Below are 19,860 nucleotides of genomic sequence, written 5' to 3'. Positions count from 1 at the left end.
CCATCAATAGCCTATCCCCTTCGAGGAGGACCACTCCTACATTATTTCTTCATAACAGCTGTACATAATAAGCAATAGAAAGGAGGGAACTAGGGGCCCCTGGGTGGCTCAGTGGGTTAAGCCTCTGCCTTCGGTTCAGGTCATGATCTCAGGGTCCTGGGATCCAGCCCTGCATGGGGCTCTCTGCTCAGCGGGGAGCCTGCTTCCCCTTCTCTCTCTGCCTGCTGCTCTGCCTACCTGTGATCTCTCTCTCTCTCTCCATCAAATAAATAAATAAAATCTTAAAAAAAAAAGAAAGGAGGGAACTATGGGTATCTATAAAAACCTGATGGTCTTGAGGGCATTATGCTTACTGGAAGAAAGTCAATCTCAAAAGGTCCCTTACTTTAGGATTCCACTTCTTTAACGTTCCCAAGATGACAAAACTAGAGTGACGGAGAACAGATGAGTGGCTGGCAGGGGACAGGACCAGGAAAGGATACCATGTCAATGCATACTCCTTCATGGTATCTGTATCTTAACCGTGGTGGTGGTCACATACATTCACAGCATAAAACCACACAGAAACACACACACATACACACACAAATCAATGCATATATAAGTAAGGTCTGTAGCCTTTCTAAACAGTAACACACCAGCGTCGATTTATTATTTTACTACAGTTACTAGATGTCACCACTGGGGGAGGCTGAATGAAGAATACGCAAAGATGCACTATTTTTGCAACTTCCTGTGAATCTAAAATTATTTCCAAATAAGAAGTTGAAGAAATCACTCTACAATTTCTAACAAACGTTAATTACTTCCTCATTTCCTCTACTTGTCTACTTGTCTCTCAGGCTGAAGGGCACCCGCTCTTTCAATATAACACGCTCCGAATATTTGGCAAGTTTTATTTGGGATAGCTATTTCAAGAGGAAGAACTATAACCTTCTAGCTTTTAACATTCAAAGTGATAATATGATCTATAATAATCCTTTGTAAAAGTACCTTTGTCGTTATAATGTACAGTGATACAATATATGGTAGTGTAATACAGAAAAAGGAGGTGGCTATTTTAAATTAACTATCTACGAGCTAAAGCTTGTTCTGGCCTTGTTGAATTTATACATGCTTTAACCTAGCTGCTCTCCATCTGGGTACATACTTCACTCTGAGTTCCTGCCATATATTACTTTGTACAGGCCTTGCCACATTTCTGTGGAGTCCTCACATTTGTTGCGCCTGAGGCAAATAAGGCCTTCTGCCGCATTAACATATCCCAAGATGCCAAACCTTTTTGCACAATGAGGTGTTCGCATGACCCCTTTTGGCTTCCCAGTTCAGGCTTACCTTGGGTAGACCAATAGACTCCATTGCTCTTAACCACTGGACCGTATTATCCGTGTGTCGAAAATGAAGGCCGGACTTCTAGAATGGGGAGGCGGAGGGGGGGAAAGAAGGGACCACAGGAAAAGTGAGTCACTTGTAACAACTTTTTTTCATTAGCAGGATGTTTTCCAATTTTATTTCTCTTAAAATAGAGTTATTAAATCATAAAACAACTGAAGACACAGTAAAGAAGACTAGACTATCTCAGCAACACTGTTTGTAATGGACCATTCCAGTTTCCACCATTCACATATTTGAGGTAATTCTGAACTAGAACCTCAAAGACCATTTGATGTCTAGCACATGCCTAAGGATGTTTTATGCGACGTGTGTGTGCGTGCACGCACACATACACACACGCGGTGTCAAGATTTTGGCAACTGTGGCTGAGAAACCTAGCAACTTCAAGAAAAACAGGATTTTTAGAAGATTAAAATGGCTTTTTCCCGGTTTCTGGTTCTGCCAAAACATTTTTTTCTGATCATGAATAGGATTTCTGTAGAAAACCTGGAAAACATAGAAAAATATAGAAAAAAAAAATGGAAACAAAACCCATCTCACGGTTCAGGAGTAATTTCGGTATCTCCTCCTCCTATAAGTTAACCCTAATTTTTTCCTGTGTAAAAAGAAAACCTTCAGTGGAAATGTTTTACAAGACCTTTTCCTACACATACACTGACAACAGGCTTTCTATGTCTTCCACAGTTCTTTACAGCCTTCCTCAGCCGCCATTTTTCCCCAACAGTCTGTAACTGTGGTAACCTTTCCTGTATCTCATCAAGTTTTATCAGGTACTGAAATATTGAGAGCTTTAATGCTACCTTGTATTTTTAATTTGTTAAATGAGTCTAGCATAATGTTATGTAGTTTAAAATTTTAATATATGTAAAAACAGTAATTACAGCAAGTTTCATTATATAATATCCAATAGTAGAGAATCATGTTCAAAAAGCCTGGCTTTTCCCATCTTCTGTGACCTTCTACAATCAAATAGTTTATATAAGAGAAAATATTTTGTGGCTGTTCGACTTACACTTTAAAAGTATAAACCAAATTAACATTAGACCAATGTTTATGTCTTTTTAATAGTGGTCAGGCTGAACTCAGGATGTCAAGCACTGTATGTAAATTATCTCTGATTCTTAAAACACTCTGCAAGGCAATTATCATTTCCCAGTTTTTTAGAGATGAAGAAAACTAGGCCAAAAAGATCAACTAATGTGCCTAAGCCAAAGAGGTATTGAAGGGCTGAGCTGAGATTCAAGATGAGTTCTCTCTGAATCTGAAAAGCTTCCTTGGGCTAACATTCTCCAGGGACAGAACATAGGACCTAATGATGGTGGGATTATTCTTTGGATGGAAAAAATCAGCCGTTACTATGAAATCAATAGAGGGAGGAAAGAATGGGGGAGAGGGAAGTAGAGGGAAGAAAGGCAGGGGAAGAGAGGGGGAAGGAGGAGGGAGCCCAGAGAATCAAGAGCCAGGCAGTACTGGCTGAGCGTGACTCAGCATCAACAACTTTTACAGAATACAAATAATTCTCAGACACAGCCACTCTGTGACCATGGAGGCACAAGACGGGAACAATCCACAATCACATCAAGACAGAGAAGAGGACCCTAGGCACCACAAAGTAACTAAATGTCCCGCTTTTCCAACTAAGAAGAGCAACTGTTTTGATGGCTGACAGTCCCCTTCTATCTTTTCCCCTCCCAGATAAGAATTACTGAAACACCAAATTGATCCTGCTTCCTGACAACTCCCCAAAGCTAACTGGTCCTTGCTTCCCCTAAATCCATACTAGTATCTCCAGTACAAACCCAACTCTACACTATTCTCTCCTGCTCATAGTCTCAGAGTTATGTGTCTTTTTTTTTTTTTTTTTTCTTGCCACAACAAGTTAAATAAACCTAATTTTGTTTGACCCTTGTTTGAAGGCTGATTTCCAGGCAGTCTTTGTCTGGTGGGCTTCAACAATACAAATTGTGAAACAGCCACCCCCCATTCATTCAGTGGTCTTATTAGCTAGGTAACCTCAGGAAAGTTACAAATCTCTTTGAAACTTGGTTCCTCTGCCATAAAATGGGTCTATAGTATGCTGCTTTGAGTTGAGGAGGTGAATTGAGAATACACATAGAGCAGTTAGTTGCAAAGAGCACCTAAGAAGGCAACAAATATTTGCTATTATAATTATTACATGCTGTAAGGCCAGGCTTGCAACTTTTATGCACCTTACGGTCAGAAAAACGTTTAGGGCTCCATGTAAGAGCCACTGAAGGAAAGGGAGGTTATCTTGGTCCTATTTCTGCAGTAAACTAAATGACAGATTTCAAATCCTTCATCCATTCTAAACATCTGAGGAATGCTGACTTCAGAATTGTAAGGTGTACATACTTACTAACGTCTTCAATTTACTTCAATTAGAACAAAATCAGTTTTCTAAACATTCTTATATCTTAGTCCAAAATAATCTTAGTCCATGATAACTACTTTCACCTTGTCTATTTTTTTTCACCAGTCCTACATATTCATACTAGACTAGCCGGCATGTCTACTGTCTTATTTAGGCAAAGGATGTTAATGTCCATCCACCTAGTTTCGTCCAGCAATTGGACTAGAAAGTACATGTTGGTTTTCTTCTGGTATTTCACCAACAAATAAGGTTATTGTAGCTTAAATTGAATAGATGAGGAATTACTGAAGTCTTCTTGTGTGCCTTCTTACACAAGAGAATCAAAGCACTTTGGAACAATGAGGTGGCTTAGAAGATGATAATTATTCTGATTTGCTTATTCTGTAGAGGATGAAACTGACAGCAGGGTCCAGGTATTTAAGATACTTGAATTGCTTTAACTGGTTAAGCTCAGGTCAAGATTAGGTTGTAGGACTCCGGATTCCAAGTCCAAATAAATAACCTACTCAATTTACAGCGCACAGAGCCTTACAACCAAACCTCTAACCTTCACAGCGCACTCACCTCCTCAGACATTGTGCCACGTGCTTTGCATAGATGATCACGTATTTTCCTCACAATATCTCTACAAAAACTGATTGTTTTGTTGTTGCTATTATTATCCCCCTTTTATAGGGGCGGACACTGAGGCTCACAGAGGCCAAGTGAGTAAGGAAGCCAGCTTTTGAAGTACTTTGATTCTACAGCTCACACTACTAACTGCTGTATATGCTCTCCCCACCTAAGGCTCACCTAAGCAGTCAACATCTATTTTACGTCTACAGTTACCAACGTACTGCCTGGAAAGATACCGTTTTCTGTTCTTGAGCCTCCTCAAGCTCAAGGAGTGTCCTTCGTCCTCCCTCCTCCCCTTTCCCTTGCCCACCTCACCCGCCTTGGGAACACGCACTCATCTTCCAAGCCTTCACCGTGGAAGCCCTGGCCTTTTCACCACTCCACCCCCTTCAGACCTGGCACTTGCTCCTTGGTCACACCCCACTGTCCCTCTTCGGTTCATGGCCCTCCACCCATTTCTGATCCCTCTCTAGGCTGTTTTCCCTCTTGAATCCATTTACTTCTTGTCTATACCGGCCACTGTCACCTGTCGCTTGTGCTGAGTTATCCCCTCATGGGCCTGCCCCCGCCCTCGTCTTCTAATTTATTCTTCACATAGCATCTTTGTAAAGCCAGGATGCCTCTGTTTTACACTACAATGGCTTCCTTTGTCGTTACTTATGATGAAGTCACGTATCTTCCATCCTGGTCTCAATTTTTCACCACTGTCCCTCACCACAGGCTTTCAGCCATTCTGTTTGTCCAAGCTCTTTTCTCCTTCAGGTCTCTCAAAAACAGGCTCCTTTCTCCAGACTGTCCTCTCTGCTTCCCACCCTTAAAACTACACATGAATGATCTTTTTCTCCTTCTTCCTGCCTCAAAGGTAAACGTTTCCTCAGGAAACCTCATCTTCTGTCTATCGTTATCTGTCAGTGACACTGGCTTTAATGTCTTCCTTCATACACTCATCGCTGTTTAAACCCACAACTCTTTATTTACTTAAAGTCCGTCTCCCCAACCCTAACTGCCACAAAATCATGTCTGCCTTGCTTACCATTTGAGCACACTGGCCCATGGCATGTGTTGATAAGCACTATATGGATAAGTGAATTCTACCCTCTACGTATTTCTATCATAGTAAAACTTCACCTTCTTTCCCTCTAAACTTTATTAAAATTTATTATATTATTTGCCTACCATTAGATAATGCTTGATTATCTCAAACGCAAGTAATACATGAGAAAAGAATCACCTGGGCTGATTGTTAAGAGGGTAGCTTCCTGGGTCCCTGGCCAGGAGATTCTGCCTGTCTCAGTAGTCTGGGGTGGGCCCACGGGTCCACATTTTTACACATACCCATCGAGTAGTCCTGCAGGACATTTTAGCTTCATACTTGGATGATGACAGATTTCAAATTCTTCATCCATTGTAAACATCTGAAGAATGCTGACTTTAGAATCAGCATTCTAAATGCTGATAAATAAATTTGATATTTGGAAAATATATCAAATAAGCATAGAAAAAATGGAGTTTTTGGCTTGTTTGAAACCACTGTCATTCATTCTTTTTTTTTTTTTTTTTTTTTTTAAACCCAATAGCTATTTCCCTAGCACCTACCCTGAGCTACACACTTCACCATTCACTGAGGACAGTGCAAAGATGAAATGCATGGTTCCCGCTTTCAGGACAAGGCACTCTTTACAGTACACCATGATGTATCCAAGAGGGACCATATCAGGAGTCAGAACACATACGGCATGGTCACAAGGTCCCGGAACTAGGTCCTGGAGTGGGAGGCAGAGGTGGCCAGGGAAAGGATATTCGTCATTAGAAGATTTAACTCTAATATCTAGGACATCTTTCTGACCTTAAATTAACAAGGGACCAGGGTTGTTCTTAAGCCGGCAGACAAAGAGGATGAGAACAGCATTGAAAGCGCCCATCTGCTTAACTCAGAGCCATTATTGCCCAAACTGAGGCCTTTGGAGCTCAGGGACAGAACTCATGCCTCAGAGACACACTGCCTCACAGGCAGGTCATACTTTATGGCTGCAGTCTAAGCAGACCCTGCTGTCAGAGCCCACGCTCACTGAACTCATGGTTGCCAGATGGCGTATACAGGGGCTGGGGCTGGGTTAAATAGGATTCCCTTGTGTCTCATTGTCTTTGCAGCAGTCCCACAATTCCATGCTCCTTGTAAAGGACCAGAGGATGGGCTTTAATCCTAAGGATGCCAAGAACAGGAAGCTTCATCTTCTGTTCACTAATACTTGACTCCTTTCAGTTTTGTAAAATGAATGAAATGGCTTTAACATTTTATGATTACATGGCAACTCATTAAAAATTTTCTTTCAAAAAAATTTTTTTTTCTTTCCAAGACATTAGGCATTCTCCAAGATTTAATAAAGGAGGGGAAAAGGTTTCTTTTGTCCAGCAAACCAAGAGAGGGGTAGTTTCCATTGGTCCTGTACTTTTTCCCACATCCCAGTTGGCACCACCCCCTCCCCCCGTTACACCTCCCTTCTCTCTGCCCGTCACCTGGCACCATCCCTTCTTCTGCATATCTGTCTTCCAGGACCCGATGGGCAGAGATGGTAAACACAATCCTTCCGTCTCAGTATTTTGTTTGGGAATGTTATCACCTGCCTGCGCTCCACAGGTACTTCATTTCGTAACAAGAAACTGGAAATATTTCCCTTGTCTCCATCCCAAAGAGAAGTTGCTATTCATTCAAATAATATGTTCTCTGATGCCAGGAGGTAATGGAACCTGTTTGACTTGCCATGAGGGGGTCCACAGCTGAGCTGGGGGCACTTCCATTCAAAGCTGTATGATGTGCCAAGAAGAGAAAAGAGGTGGCCCACTTCCTCCTTGGAGCTCACCATCCACTGTCGCTCTGAGAGTCTCATCTCTGGCATTGACAGAACAAAATACCCACAGCCTCCTCTCAGGACAGGCTGGAGCCTAGCCCAAGTACACTTGAACTCTGTCATCAAATCTACACGGCTATTACTAGAAATAGGGCTAGATCATGTAATAACCATTATAGAGGCAATGAAAAAAGAAAAATGGGGTTATAAAATGTGGACAGATTCATTTATTTTGTGTTGTGGAGATATAAATACTTTTTTTTGTACTAAAAAAATATTTTTCAAAGTTAAAATAATTTCGCCTGACTTGATCACTGATTCAGTAAAGTCTTATGAAAAGCTCAAATAATGAGCTAAGACTCTAGGGAGGAACACATGACTTCATCAACACAAAAGTACTTTAACAAACACAAACATTTTCATTCCTAACATTATCCAAGGCAGAAATGTCTACTCGGTTATCTTTTAGATGAGAATATGAAAACAGACTCATAAATGATATCTCAATTCCTCTTGTCTATGGTTAGCCTAATAATTACTCAAAAGTTTGCTCTGAATTAATTATACCTTTTACTTTCTCATTTTTTTCAAGGTTCTATTTATTCATCTGACAGAGGGATAGAGAGAGAACACAAGTGGGAAGAGGTGGGACGGAGGGAGAGGAAGAAGCAGACTCCACACTGAGCAGGGAGCCTGACGCCAGGCTTGATCCTAGGACCCTGGGACCATGACCTGAGTTGAAGCCAGATGCTTAACCAACTGAGCCCCCCAGGTGTCCCTAAATATACACATTTTAAAAAACTTTTGCTCATTGGTCAAGGGTCAACTGTACAATAAATTAAGACTATAAAGAATCACATTTCATGAAAGCTTTAGAAATCCTGACCCAAAGTGCATAAGAATCACTTACACCAGGAGAGAATAACACACACTTAAAAAGTCCCTTTTGAAGACACATCTAATGGAGGGTCATTTAGGTTGGTGGTTTTCTTTTTCTCCTGCATTTCTTAATGCAAAATGTCAAGCATAAAGTTGATGAAGTAGTATAATCAACTCCTATGTACCCATCACCTAACCTCAACAATTATGAACTCATGACCAGTCTCAAATCTCTCTCCATCCTCCTTCTGATTATTTTGGATCAAATCCTAGATATATCTGTAAATACTTAGACAAGTGTCTCTAAAATAATCATTTTTAAAGTCAAGTCAAGACTGTTGTTTATTTTGGTTTTGTTTTCTCCCCATGTGTCCTCCCAAATTAGCCATGAAATAATTAAAACAAGTTTCATACAAAAAAAATTAGTCTTATGTTGTTTTAAACATTCAGTGGAACAGAATTCCTACCTGACTATTCAATGTTACTACTCATTTGATCACATTGGCCCTAACTCTTTGCGGCCACAAGTTCAAGTCCCAGCGGGGTAATTTACTCGTTGATGAGAACAAGAGGAGTAATAAACTGCGTCGGTGGTGGGGAAAAAAAGGGGGAGGAGGGTAAAATGCCCTCATTTTTACATTTACTGGTGCTAATAAAAATGACCTCCATGAAGGAATAATGGAAGGGGGCTGGGAAGCCCCACAAATCAGACGTGTCTCAGCCTCAGCCCAGAAATAGAAACATTCTGCTTCTAAAACTGCTGCTGCCTCGGGAATGATTATTAGCAGGCTTCTAAGACCAAGGACACCCCCTCCCCACTACTCCACAAAATCTTTGTAGAAACAATAAGAGTAAAAGCAGGGAAAGGAAATGAAATACCAAACTTTTACTTTTAGATGGAAGCCAAAACCAATTAGATTTTAGTTACCTTATAACGCGTTTGTTCCACATCATAGATTTTTTTCTCTGATACCATTTTTGGGGCAAAGAACTTGGCTAACTTGGCAAGGTAAACGCCGTTCCGGAGCCCTTCTTCCAGTTCAGTGGTTGGTGGCAATTCTTCAACTAAGCAGACTTCCATCCACCTAGAAGGATGAGAAAAAAACCTTTAAGTAATTCCAGTTGGGTGACTTCGTGTAGGTGAAGAAACGCAGCATCTTGCTACGTGTGTTGGAGAAATTAACAAACAGAGCAGGATCTGAAACATCTTTAGCTGTCTGAGATGGGAAGAGAGGACTTTCTGGGTGGGCAAGGATTCAGAATACGAGATGAAGAAGGCAGACTCAAAGCCCAGAGCCCTTGAACTCACTTCCACGCCAGAGCTTGTCAACTCCATGTTTGTCTGGGTCTCTGCCAATTCTCTTTTGTGCCAAAGAGGAAAATGGCCAAACCATTTTGTATGGGTGGAATTAGTCTGCTGACATTGTCGAAAAAAATAATTCCAAGTTTATGAACCCAGAGTGGAGGAGATACTTATGAGGCAGATGCCTCGGGGAAAGCAGAGCCCAAGGTACTGTAAAATCTGCAGTTGCCTCAGTCCAGAAATGACTACCAGAAAAGGGAAGAAGGCATGGAAAAGGAGCGTCAAAAATTCAGGAAGTTTTCTTCAAATAATACACATTCCATTTTTTAATACCAAGGACATATTACAACATTCTTACTTTTGGGGGGAAAATGCAATATTTACTGAGTTATGAAACAAATATCTCAGAAAAAGATCAGATTAAATCTTAGGACACTGTGCCAATATTGTAGAAAAGAGAGCACCAAGGTCATTGTGGGCTCAAGGACACACAGTGGGAGGGGAGACTGAGCCAGCTCACATTTCACATTGGCATGCTGAGAATTTGCCAGAATTATGGAGATGATGCTATTCCTATCCATTCTCAAATAACTATTACCTCCTGTAAATCCAAGAGGCAGGTATGCTGGTGTTTAGTGAAAGAGCTCTCACCTCCCAGCTGCGGATCCACAAACCATGAACTATGAGTGTGAATGCCACCTCTCTAAGGCCGGTCCCTGCCTGAGGGTCAGTCACACATCTGTAGCTCATCCTGTCAGCATCCAGCACGGCAGGACACTGTTCTGCAATATTAACCACCAATCCTGATCCAAGCAGTGAACACTGCAACGTATCTCCAGAGCTATAGCACTGGACAACAGCTTTTAAAAGCTCAGAGAGTCCCATATAAACAGTAATACTGGCCACTTACGAGGCATCGTAAAATGTGGGATAGATGAAAACAATAGAAATGTTAAGAGCTGCTTTCCAAGAGCATTAGATGTAATTGAAAAGGCAATGAGATTCCAAGGAAAGACCACAGGACCACATCAGAAAGCTTATTATGCCCAGTGCTACATGGCAGAGCTTAAGAGGAAGGCTGGGAATAAAGGCAGGTAACTGGGTGATCATCAGGGAAAGAACTGCAAAGATGATGGGACCTGGATTTGGCCTAGAAAAATGGGAGTATCTGCAAAGGCAGAGAGGTACCAGAAACTGGGGAGTGAGCCAGGCTAAAGGCATAGAGGAAACGTGGACTAACTCATGGAGAAAATGCAGAGCAGACTCTGGGCTTCTGGGGCTCAGGAGGGGAATGGAAATGGAGCTGAATATATATAAAAGCTGGGATCTGGAAGACCTCACCCAGGAGCAGTGCTGTTCTCTGTTGCCACAGGAAGCAGGGAGCTCCTGGCAGCCTCGCAGCAAAGGAGTGACACGCTGACAGCGGTAATTAGAGAAAATTAATCTTGTCTGATGGATGCCCCGAGACAAAGCGCTCTTTCAGGCCTTTTCCATTTTGAGGAACTGGGGGGCTGAATTAGATAGGAAGCAGTGGGAAGGAGGGAAGCTAGGAGACACGCTGAGGAAGCAGTAACAGGACTTGGTGACAGCTTAGAAAAGGAGGTCAGAGGAAAGGAAAATAATGCCAGCCAGGGCGAGGGTCTGTGTGAAGAGAGTTCTCTGGACGGGGACTCAGGCCCATATTACCCGTGTGATCCCAAGTATGCACCATGACCTCTTGGGGCCTGTTTTCTCCTCTGCCCAAGGGATAGAGAATGAGAAGGATGGGATGATCAGATTTTCCCCAGACTTGAGATCCTAGGAAGACGGTGAAACTCGAAGAATAAGGAACTGGTAAAACGAGAAGGAGAACTTGGCTTTCATAGATCACGTACAAGGTGTGTAAAGGATATTTGTTTATAGGAGCCTTGCTTCAGATCACTGAAGTAAGAGTACATAGACTTGAGAAATTCTTAAAAAATAAAGAAATCAATAATAATGTTTTTTAAATAAAAAATCTGGGCAAGTTAAAATCCACTGTGCGAGGCTTATTTCCTAATCTAAGTAAACTACAAATCACAGCATTATGCTAGTGCATATTAAAACACAATCTGCTTTTGAATAATTAGCTTGGAAATTTAAGAAACTGTTTTTCTCGCAATGTGTAATTGCTTTATAACAGTCCATGATTGGAGTATATGTGTGAGGGGTGGATGAGAGGTAAACTGACAAATGGTAGAGGATGGGGATAAACTGACAATAAGGAACAAAGGGCAGGAAGCTAAAATAAAACTGAAATATGGTACTTTGGACTTGGGATTATTAAAAAAAAAGATGATCAAATCTTGCCATTTGCAACGACGTGGATGGAACTAGAGGGTATTATGCTGAGCAAAATAAGTCAATCAGAGAAAGACAATTATCATATGATCTCTCTGATATGAGGAATTTGAGAGGCAGGGCGGGGGGGTTGTCGAGGGGTAGGGAAGGAAAAAATCAAACAAGATGGGATCAGGAGGGACATAAACCATAAGACTCTTAATCTCACAAAACAAACTGAGGGTTGCCAGCGGGAGGGGGGTAGGGAGAGGGTGGTTGGGTTATGGACATTGGGGGTGGTATGTGCTATGGTGAGTGCTGTGAAGTGTGTAAACCTGGCAATTCACAGACCTGTACCCCTGGGGCTAATAATACATTATATGTTAATAAAAAATAACTTTAAAAAGATAATCATACTTATTTCTGTCTGTATTAGAATATGTGCCGCTGGCTTCAAACACTATTGATACCAAAAGTTGGGTCAGCTACAGCCTATTTAAAATCCAGCCACTGCTAATGTTTATGACACTATGAACTACTCAAGGCAAAGGCCATCTCTTCTTCCACTTTATAATTAACCCCTTTTGTGTCTGGAAAATGTGTTTACACATAGTAGGTACCTCATAAATTTTTTTTTAAGATTTTATTTATTTATTCAGAGAGAGAGCACGAGCAGAGGGAGAGGCAGGCAGAGAGAGAAGCAGACTGCCCACTGAGAAGCGAGCCCAATCCAGGTCTCGATCCCAAGATCCTGGGATCATGACTTGAGCTGAACATAGATGCTTAACCTACTGTAAATTGTTATTTAATGACAGAATCTGAGTGCATAAGAAAACCTTTTACAAGCATCACAGTTGCATCATAAAATCTTCAGGACACTGCCAAAGAGAGATCAACGGAACAGTTTTGCAACATTAAGCATCAACGGGGATATCTCCTTTCCTTTCCTTGAATGTTAAATGATGAAGCTATTATCACCAATGATAACTATTTTGTGCTAGAACCTGTATTTAATACTTCATGGGGATTATCATTTAATCCTCAATTCCCCTCATAAAGAAGAGTGTTACTAAGATCACCATTTTTAGATGATAAACTGAGGCTCAGAAAAGCTCTGGGCCACACAACTGGTAACTGAAAGATCTCAAAAAGCTGCCAGAGACTTTGTTCCTCCAATTTTAACTTTGAACTTCTCACGACTCACCTAGTCTACTTCCAGAGTAGGAGTAAAAATTCCATGGTAGGAGAGATGTGCTACCACTATTTCAGTATAGGGTCAGAGAAGAGTATAGGGACTGTTAAAATTGAGTAAAATGTCCTGGGGTTTCATTTATCCTCTTAGAATTCCCTCTTTGTCACCTGCCTTGAAACAATAAATGGTAAATGGCACAGGCTACCTCTTATCGGTGCTGTTTCATGCACGGATTCAAGCAGGGTATGTTTTAAGGAGGGCATAAAAAACTTAAAGCCTCTCCAGGTAGAGTTATCTCCTAGAGAACCCCTTTAAGCCTAGACAAGATCTCAAAGAGTCTTTAAAATATACTACTTGGAAACTCCTCTTAATTAGTGGATGATGAACAACAATTGACTAATAGCAAGACTACTCTTCTGGGACAGGTGGTAAACTCTGCCCCCAAAATCAGATAGACTGGCAACTTAACCTTGTTACAAAAGTATTAAAAAAGCTCATAACAAAGCACAAACTATAATATGCAAACTTCTAAACTAGGACACAGTCATGTGGGTTGAGAATCCTTTCAATCCACCTTTCCTGAGTATAAGAAAATAACCTGGAGCAGAGGTACCAAATGGTTCATCCCAGAAGCTGGGAGAGAGCTGGGAGTGTTTGCTGGCCAGGGTCAACATTTCCCATCCCGAGGTATCTGTGTCGGGTCAAATGGCTGGGCTGTGACCGCAGAAGAGGAGAGGAAGTGATGTGCATTGCCCCTAGGCGTGCCTCAGAGAAGTTTCCCATAAATGAACTTCCACTGTCTCCTCTGCAGTGTGCTAGCAGGATACTAAAGCTCAGGGCATGGTGAGGGGCACCTGGATGATTCAGTCGATAGAGCACATGACTCCTGATCTTGGGGCTGTGAGTTCAATCCCCACACTGGGTGTGGAGCCTATTTAAAATTTGTATGGAATCAGAAGAGACCCTGAATCGCTAAGGAAATGTTGAAAAACAAAAATAAAACTGGGGGCATCATGTTACCTGATTTCAAGCTTTACTACAAAGTTGTGATCACCAAGACAGCATGGTACTGGCATAAAAACAGACACATAGACCAGTGGAACAGAGTAGAGAGACCATATATGGACCCTGAACTCTATGGTCAGTTAATCTTCAACAAAACAGGAAAAAATATACAGTGGAAAAAAGACAGTCTCTTCAATAAATGGTGCTGGGAAAACTGGGCAGCTATATGTAGAAGAATGAAACTCGACCATTCTCTTACACCGTACACAAAGGTAAACTCAAAATGGATAAAAGACCTCAATGTGAGACAGGAACCCATCAGAATCCTAGAGGAGAACATAGGCAGTAATCTCTTCAATATCAGCCACAGCAACTTCTTTCAAGATATGTCTCCAAAGGCAAAGGAAACAAAAGCGAAGATGAACTTTTGGGACTTCATCAAAATCAAAAGCTTCTGCACAGCAAAGAAAACAGTCAAGAAAACAAAGAGGCAACCCACGGAATGGGAGAAGATATTTGCAAATGACAGTACAGACAAAAGGTTGATATCCAGGATCTATAATGAACTCCTCAAACTCAACACACACAAAACAGACAATCATATCAAAAAATGGGCAGAAGATATGGACAGACACTTCTCCAATAAAGACATACAAATGGCTATCAGACACATGAAAAAATGTTCATCATCACTAGCCATCAGGGAGATTCAAATTAAAACTACATTGAGATATCACCTTACACCAGTTAGAATGGCCAAAATTAGCAAGACAGGAAACAACATGTGTTGGAGAGGATGTGGAGAAAGGGGAACCCTCTTACACTGTTGGTGGGAATGCAAGTTGGTGCAGCCTCTTTGGAGAAAAGTGTGGAGATTCCTCAAGAAATTAAAAATAGAACTTCCCTATGACCCTGCCATTGCACTCCTGGATATTTACCCCAAAGATACAGATGTAGTGAAAAGAAGGGCCATCTGTACCCCAATGTTTATAGCAGCTATGGCCACGGTCGCCAAACTGTGGAAAGAACCAAGATGCCCTTCAACGGATGAATGGATAAGGAAGATGTGGTCCATATACACTATGGAGTATTATGCCTCCATCAGAAAGGACGAATACCCAACTTTTATAGAAACATGGATGGGACTGGAAGAGATTATGCTGAGTGAAATAAGTCAAGCAGAGAGAATCAATTATCATATGGTTTCACTTATTTGTGGAGCATAACAAAAAGCATGGAGGACATGGGGAGTTAGAGAGAAGGGGGTTGGGGTAAATTGAAAGGGGAGGTGAACCATGAGAGACTATGGACTCTGAAAAACAATCTGAGGGGTTTGAAGTGGCGGGGGGGTGGGAGGTCAGGGTACCACCTCCTGGGCACGGATTGCATGGAGCACTGGGTGTGGTGAAAAAATAATGATACTGTTATGCTGAAAATAAATAAATTAAAAATAAATTTAAAAAATATATAAAGAAATAAAAGAAAAATAACATCTTTAAAAAAATAAAATAAAGCTGATGGCAGCTTTGAAAGGGAAAGTAGGAGCCTTCCCATCAGCCTGGTTTCTTGAATAACTATGTCTCCCCATCCTTGTCTTACATTACTGAACTTCACATGAGCAAGAATTACACTTCCACTGTCAACCTCAACTCAGGGGCTTATCTGTTGCAGAAGCCAGTGTTATCCAGCCAAACCAATACCAATCTTTAGTGTGATTTCTAGGGTCTACCAGGGTCAAATTTCCTCTAATGATCCCAATGGAGAGACAACTGGCCTGATGTTCAGGAAGTCTGTCTCTGCCAACAGTAGCTGGATGGACTGGAATGGGTCATTTAAAACTCTAACTGAGTTTTAGTCTGTGAGTCTAAAATTATAATGGAATTCAGTATGACAGGGTAATTATGTAATATGATTTTGTTTTAACAGTTTTATTGAGAAATAATCCATATGCCATACACACGTCCATTTAAGATGTACAATGCAATGATTTTTAAACATTTATAGGGATTTTTTTTAAACATTTATAGGGTTGTGAGATCATCACCATTATCAATTTTGGAACATTTTTAACACATTTTAAAAACATTTATACGGTTATTTTTCTTTTTTAAACATTTATATGGTTGTGAGATCATCATCATTATCAATTTTGGAATATTTTTATCACACCCAAAAGAAACTCTATACCCATTAATAGTCATTTCCCATCTATCTCATTACTCCCAATTTACTAATGAACTTCTTATTGATTTGCTAATTCTGTATGTTCACGTAAAGAGAATCCTACAATATCTGGGTTTTTGTGACTAGCTCCTTTCACTTAGCATACTATTTTCAAGGTTCATCTATGGTGTATGATGTATCAGTACTGCATTCCCTTTAATTGCTGAGTAATACTCTGCAGTATGGCCGTATCGCATTTTATCAGTTTATTGGCGTCTGGGTTTTCCCCACATTTTGGCCATGAGGAACAATGCTTAACTTGTGTACTAACATTAGTGTACAAGGAAGGTTTCAGAAGGACATGGGCTCTCACTTCTCTTGGATATACACCTAGAAGTGGAATTGCTGGGTTGTAAAGCAACTCTATGCTTAGTCTTTTTACAAATTTCCAGATTGTTTCCCAGAGCAGCAGCAACATTTCATATTCCCACAAGGAATGTAAGAGGATTCTAATTTCTCCACATTCTTGCCCACACTTAGCTGTCTTTTTGATTAATAATAATTATATTATTATTACTGCCCATTTACTCGGGTTATTTGTCTTTTTAAAATGGAGTTATATGAGTTCTTCATATATTTGGTATAAAAGTCCCTTATCAGATAAATGATTTGAATATCTCTCTTTACTCTCTGTGTTGTCTTTTCACTTTCTTGATGTTGTCCTTTGACCAACAAAAAAGGTTTTAATTTTGACAAGGTCCCATTTATTCCTCCATTGCCTGCACTTTTGGCATCATCTGTAAGAAACTGATGCCTACTCAAAGGTCACAAACATTTCCTCTAAGAGCTTTATAGTTTAAACTTTCACATGTAGGCTTTTGATCAATTTTTCAGTTATTTCTTATAAATTCTGAGAGCTAAGGGTCCAAATTCATTCTTTTGCGTGTGGATTTATAGTTGTCCCATCACCATTTGTTAAAATTGGAAGGGGAGGTGAACCATGAGAGACTATGGACTCTGAAAAACAATCTGAGGGTTTTGAAGGGGCAGGGGGGTGGGTGGGAGGTCGGGGTACCAGGTGGTGGGTATTAGAGAGGGCACGGACTGCATGGAGCACTGGGTGTGGTGCAAAAATAATGAATACTATTATGCTGAAAATAAAAAATAAATTAATTAAAAAAAAAAAGACTAGGCTTCCCCCGATTAAATTGGCATCCTTATTAACAAAAAGATCAGGGCACCTGGTGGCTCAGTGGGTTAAAGCCTCTAACTTCGGCTCAGGTCATGATCTCAAGGTCCTGGGATTGAGCCTCACATCGGACTCTCTGCTCAGTGGGGAGTCTGCTTTCCCCCCTCTCTCTGCCAGCCTCTCTGCCTACTTATGATCTCTCTCTGTCAAATAAATAAAATCTTTTAAAAAAAATCAATTGACTGCAAATGTAGAAAAGTTATTTCTAGACTTCTATTGAGCTATACATGGATGATTTACATATGGGTAGGACATACAGTACGTACAAACGAAATGAAGCTACAAAGGCCTTATATCATCAAGAGCCTGTCTTCAAAAAAACCGACCTAAAAACCCTCAGAAATGAAAACCAGAATTGGTCTGTGCCTCTCCCTGTTGCCCTTGCATTTCCTGCTTCTTCCCACGCTGTCTACTGATTACTCCTGTTGAACCATAACACCAGCATGGGAATGTCTCAGCGCAAAGCAAAAGTTGAAGCTATTATGAGTATCTGAAGAGTTGTTACAGAATTTCATCTTCCTTTTCAGGATAAAGGGACTAGTTTTCTATCTGTGGGTTTGTTTCCCCTTCTCTCTGTAGGGAAAGTTCAGATCATTCACTGGGCACAGAGAAATGAGAAGTTAAAAGAACTTTCCTTTTTTTCATTCAAGCAGCCTCTCCTTATCTTTTATTTTTTTTTATTTTTATTTTCTAGGTGAAGGCAAAAAAGAGATATAAATGTCATTTTTGCTTGCAAAAGACTCAAAAAACAAAATTTAAAAACCTTTGTAAAAACCAGAAGAAAAATGATCCATTCTACTGTGTTACGTTGTGCCTTACGGAACATATGAAAGTTGTTTCACTGAGGCATTTGCTATCTGAATTGTTATTCAGGAAATCGCCAACTATAAATCTTGGTCTCTATCATACAGCACTGTATGGAAGAAATATCCCAAAAGTACAACTGCTGGCCAAAAAATCAGAAAGTGTGTGCTTTTCCCCTGTACAAACATTATTTCACTGCAATGTTCTGTTTCATGAACTTTCAAGTACTATAAGTCAATTTATTTCCCTAAATGTTTTGAAAATCGATTTAGTAGGTATTTTTTTTTTTAAGAGTAAAAGCAAAGACCAGATATTTTTATACATACAGTACAACTGGTCACCTTTTTGTGCCAATAGGAAGTAAAACTTCAGGAAGACTGCATTTTTTATTTTCTTTGTTCCTTTCCTTTCCTTTCTTTTCCTTTTCTTTCTTGTTTTTTTAAGATTTTATTTATTTATTTGTCAGAGAGAGAGTGAGCAAGTACAAGCACAGGCAGGGAGAAGTGTAGAGGGAGAGGGAGAAGCAGTCTCCCGCCGAGCAGGGAGCCTGATGTGAGGCTCATCTGAAGACTCTGGGTTCACAACCTGAGCCAAAGGCAGATGCTTGCCCAACTGAATGACCCAGACGTCCCTGGATTGAGGTTTCAGGCCAACCTTCCTCTTTGCTGGAGGCTGATGCAAAATGTTGACCACAATTCCAACAGCCTTAATAGCTCGGGGGAACAGGGATGCAGGGAATCACACACTGCAAAAGCAAGGTGGGTCCATCCTATTCTCATACAATACTTACTTAGTTCACTCTGAGAAAGTGACATGAAATGTTAAAAAAAAACAACAACTCTATTTTCTTTAAAATACAGATGTGGAGTACCATGAGAAGAATCAATAGAAAACTCCACAGTCTAACAGGAATGAAACCAACTTCAGTGGATGCATTTCTCACTCTCTTCTTTAGAAGGGAGAGAATACAGCAAAATCTGTTGAGTTTGGCAAGTATTTCCCCAACAGCGTTCTACAGAATGCTGGCTTGAGGAGATACTAACAGTGTCCTAAGGGGAAAGGGGGACCAACTAGGTTTAAAATGCTGCGTTCTATATCCTGTCTCGAAGATTCCTAAGTGGAAATAGTATGCTGAAAGCTCAGGGAATTCCTAAAGTAGGAAACCAAGTTTAACTTCCTTTAACCTAATATTTCCCTAAATTTTGGGCCACAAAACCCCTTTGTTCTAGAATAGCTATTAGCAACATTTCATACAATGAAACAGCAGGCAACTAATAGACACAGTACAATTTACTGACTAAAACCATGGCATTAGGGTTACACTGTCTGGGCTCAAATTCTAGTTTCAGCACTACACCAGTGACCTTTCTTTAAAACAAGGATATTCATTCATTCATTCATTTATTTATTTTTAAACAAGAATATTTAAAAGTACCTGTCCTCAGTGGTGGTGGTGGTGGGGCTATTTGGATGGAGTTAATTAGCATATGTTACAATGTTTGGCACTGTGCCCAGCACTAAGTTAGAACCCAGCAAACATTAGCCACAATTATTAGATGGCTTCAAGTTTGAATATGGTCTATTCCCTTACCAGATGTAGAATCTTGAGAGATTTAATACAGTTACTATTTTTGAGACTCTGCTACTTTCCAGACACTGTTTCAAATGGTGGATCAGGCAAAGCCCCTCAGCTTACAGAGCAAAGAGTCTCAGGTA

General features: G+C 40.6%; 1 protein-coding gene across 1 annotated transcript in view; it reads right to left on the bottom strand.

Moving 5' to 3' along the window:
- Positions 1 to 19,860, bottom strand: part of IQGAP2 (IQ motif containing GTPase activating protein 2) — a 296,704-nt gene that overhangs the window by 137,412 nt on the left and 139,432 nt on the right. The window contains exons 3-4 of the mRNA XM_059418098.1: positions 9,059 to 9,215; positions 1,336 to 1,413 (exon numbers count right to left, since the gene is read on the bottom strand). Of these exons, the coding sequence (XP_059274081.1) occupies positions 1,336 to 1,413; positions 9,059 to 9,215 (235 nt within the window). The remainder of the gene's footprint in view (positions 1 to 1,335; positions 1,414 to 9,058; positions 9,216 to 19,860) is intronic.

This window comes from Mustela nigripes, chromosome 12 (genome assembly GCF_022355385.1).
Source record: "Mustela nigripes isolate SB6536 chromosome 12, MUSNIG.SB6536, whole genome shotgun sequence".
Lineage (NCBI taxonomy): Eukaryota > Metazoa > Chordata > Mammalia > Carnivora > Mustelidae > Mustela > Mustela nigripes.
This window is presented reverse-complemented; position numbering and strand designations above follow the sequence as displayed.